Source organism: Penaeus vannamei, chromosome 31 (assembly GCF_042767895.1).
Source record: "Penaeus vannamei isolate JL-2024 chromosome 31, ASM4276789v1, whole genome shotgun sequence".
Classification (NCBI taxonomy): Eukaryota; Metazoa; Arthropoda; class Malacostraca; order Decapoda; family Penaeidae; genus Penaeus; species Penaeus vannamei.
The window spans coordinates 1,831,569-1,834,068 of NC_091579.1; the positions used below are offsets into that span (position 1 = coordinate 1,831,569).

At 58.3% G+C, this 2,500-nt stretch overlaps 1 protein-coding gene across 1 annotated transcript in view; it reads right to left on the minus strand.

Annotated features, from left to right (window-relative positions):
• The window catches only part of LOC113820314 (choline O-acetyltransferase-like), a 12,307-nt gene that overhangs the window by 778 nt on the left and 9,029 nt on the right, over positions 1–2,500 (minus strand). The window contains exons 7-8 of the mRNA XM_070144318.1: positions 633–833; positions 1–404 (exon numbers count right to left, since the gene is read on the minus strand). The exon at positions 1–404 is cut by the window's left edge and continues 778 nt beyond it. Of these exons, the coding sequence (XP_070000419.1) occupies positions 198–404; positions 633–833 (408 nt within the window). The 3' untranslated portion in view covers positions 1–197. The remainder of the gene's footprint in view (positions 405–632; positions 834–2,500) is intronic.

The following is a 2,500-nucleotide window of genomic DNA, read 5'->3' on the forward strand; positions in this document are numbered from 1 at the left end:
TATAGATATCTTGGATATCTTTGGTAACAAGATCACGATAGAATATAGTGGCACATGGCTAACTTGCCTGGACTTAACAAGCGTTCGTCTAGAACACAGGATTCAAGTATCAACAACCATCCTTTAGATCAGAGAAAACGTATCCGCGCATTTCATCGCAGACTTAAATAAAAAAGGAAAAGTGTAGCTAAATCGGCCTATTTGAGCCGGGCTTCCAAGAGCGACTTCATTTCGTCGAGGGCCCTCTCGAGGCCGCGTCCGAACTCCAGAGTCGAGGTCTCTTCGCAGGATTTGAAAGCAGAGAGACAGAAGACGATGTAGTCCGGGTGGGGGTTGTAGGAGGCTCCGTAGCCGTCGGGAACCACCGGGCCGTAGCCCATCCAGGAGTCAGAGAGCGTGGGAACCTGCGAGGAACAGAGAGTTTTATAAAAGACTGGCTTATCGAATTCCTTTCAATCGTTAGCTGTACCGAAAGACCCTGAAAGTGCAAGCGTATAAAGGATTAATTATCAAATACTTCTCAGTCACGATCTACAACGTAGATCAATGGTGGATTTGAACTCTGTCCTGCAATTTATTTATGGCATCTCTTTAACTACAAATCTTTTAAACGGCTTTTCTCGGGTACTCACCTGGCTTGTCGAAAGCCGGAAGTGGTTTGACACCTGGTATGACCTGTGGCTGAAGATCTCGGGCGTGGATAGGCCCATTTCCTTGGCCATCTCTCTCAAGCCCAGCAGGTGGATGTCGATGCCTCGCCCCAGGATGTTGTTGACCATTATATCCGTCTGGAGTGCGATAGCTGTGTCGAACTTGGCCAGGCGGTCGGCGATCTGAGGGGGGCGAGGTGGAGTGTCAGGTCATCTATCTTCCTTTTCTGTTATAGTTCAAGTTTTTTTTTGGTGTTTTTTGTCTCTTTTTTCCATCTCTCGTCTCCTCTTTTTTCTCTCTCTCTCTAACTTCCTGTCTCTTTCTCTCTCTCTCTCTCTCTCTTTAACTCTCTGCCCCTCTCTCTCTCTCTCTCCTACTCCCCCTCCTTCCATCCTTCCTCCCTCCCATCATCACCCTTCTCCATTCTCCCTCCATCCTTTTCCCTCCCCTTCAACATCTCCTTCCCTTCCTCTTTCAATTCCCTCCCCCTCCCCTTTTCCCCCTCTAACCCTTTCCTCCCCCTCCCTTTTCCCCCTTTCACCCCTTTCCTCCCCTCCCCCTCCGTCCCTCTTCCCCCCTTTCACCCCTCCCCTCCCTATCCCCTCCCTCTCCTCCCTTTCACCCATCCCTCCTCCCTCCCGTCCCTCCTTCACTCCTTTCACCCATTCCCTCCCTCCCCTTCCCCCTCCCTCCCTATCCCCCCCCCTTTCACCCATCCTTTCCCCCTCCCTCTCCCCCCCCTTTCCAAACATCCCTCCCCCCTCCCCCCACTTTCACCCATCCCTCTCCCTCCCTATCCCCCTCCCCTTCCACCCCCTCTTCTCCCTGATCCACCCTCCCTCCCTCCTCTATCCCCCCCCTTTCACCCATCCATCCCCCTCCCTCCCTATCCTCCCCCCTCCCCCTCCACCCACCGGAGCATTGATGACCACTGGCCTCACACCACGACAGGACCCTCTCTCCCCCCTTTCACCCCTCCCTCCCTCCCTATCTCCCCCCTTTCACCCCTTCCCACCCTCCCCCCTATCCCCCACCCCCCTGTTTCACCCATCCCTTCAACCTCCCCCTCCCTCCCTATCCCTCCCTTTTCACCCCATCCCTCCCCTTCCCCCTCCCCCTTTCACCCATCCCTCCTCCTCCCCCTCCACTCCCCCCCCTTTCACCCATCCCTCCCCCTCCGCCCGCCCCCCTCTCCCTCCACTTCTAAACCCCCGTTTCACCCATCCCTCCCCCTCCCTCCCTTATCCCCTCTCACCCATCCCTTCCCCCTCTCCCCCACCCCCCTATCCCCCTCCCTCCCTTCCATCCCTCCCCCTATGCCCCCCTCCCCCCTTCCCCCTCCCTTTTCCCTCCCTCTCCCTCCCTCCCTATCCCCCCTCCCTCCCTCCCCCTCCACCCACCGGAGCATTGATGACCATGGCCTCACACCACGACAGGACCCTCTCCCCCCCTTTCACCCCTCCCTCCCTCCTATCCCCCTCCACCCACTCCCTTCCCCCACACTTCCCCCCCTCCCTCCCTCCTCCTCCCTCTCCCTCCCTACCCTCCCCCCCCTTCCTTTCACCCCCTCCCCTCCTCCACCCACCGGAGCATTGATGACCATGGCCTCACACCACGACAGGACCCTCTCCCCCCCTTTCACCCCCTCCCTCCCTCCCTATCCCCCTCCACCCACTCCCTTCCCCCTTCCCCCCCCTCCCTCCCTCCTCCTCCCTCTCCCTCCCTACCCTCCCCCCCTCCCTTTCACCCCCTCCCCCTCCACCCACCGGAGCATTGATGACCATGGCCTCACACCACGACAGGACCCTCTCCCCCCCTTTCACCCCTCCCTCCCCTCCCTATCCCCCTC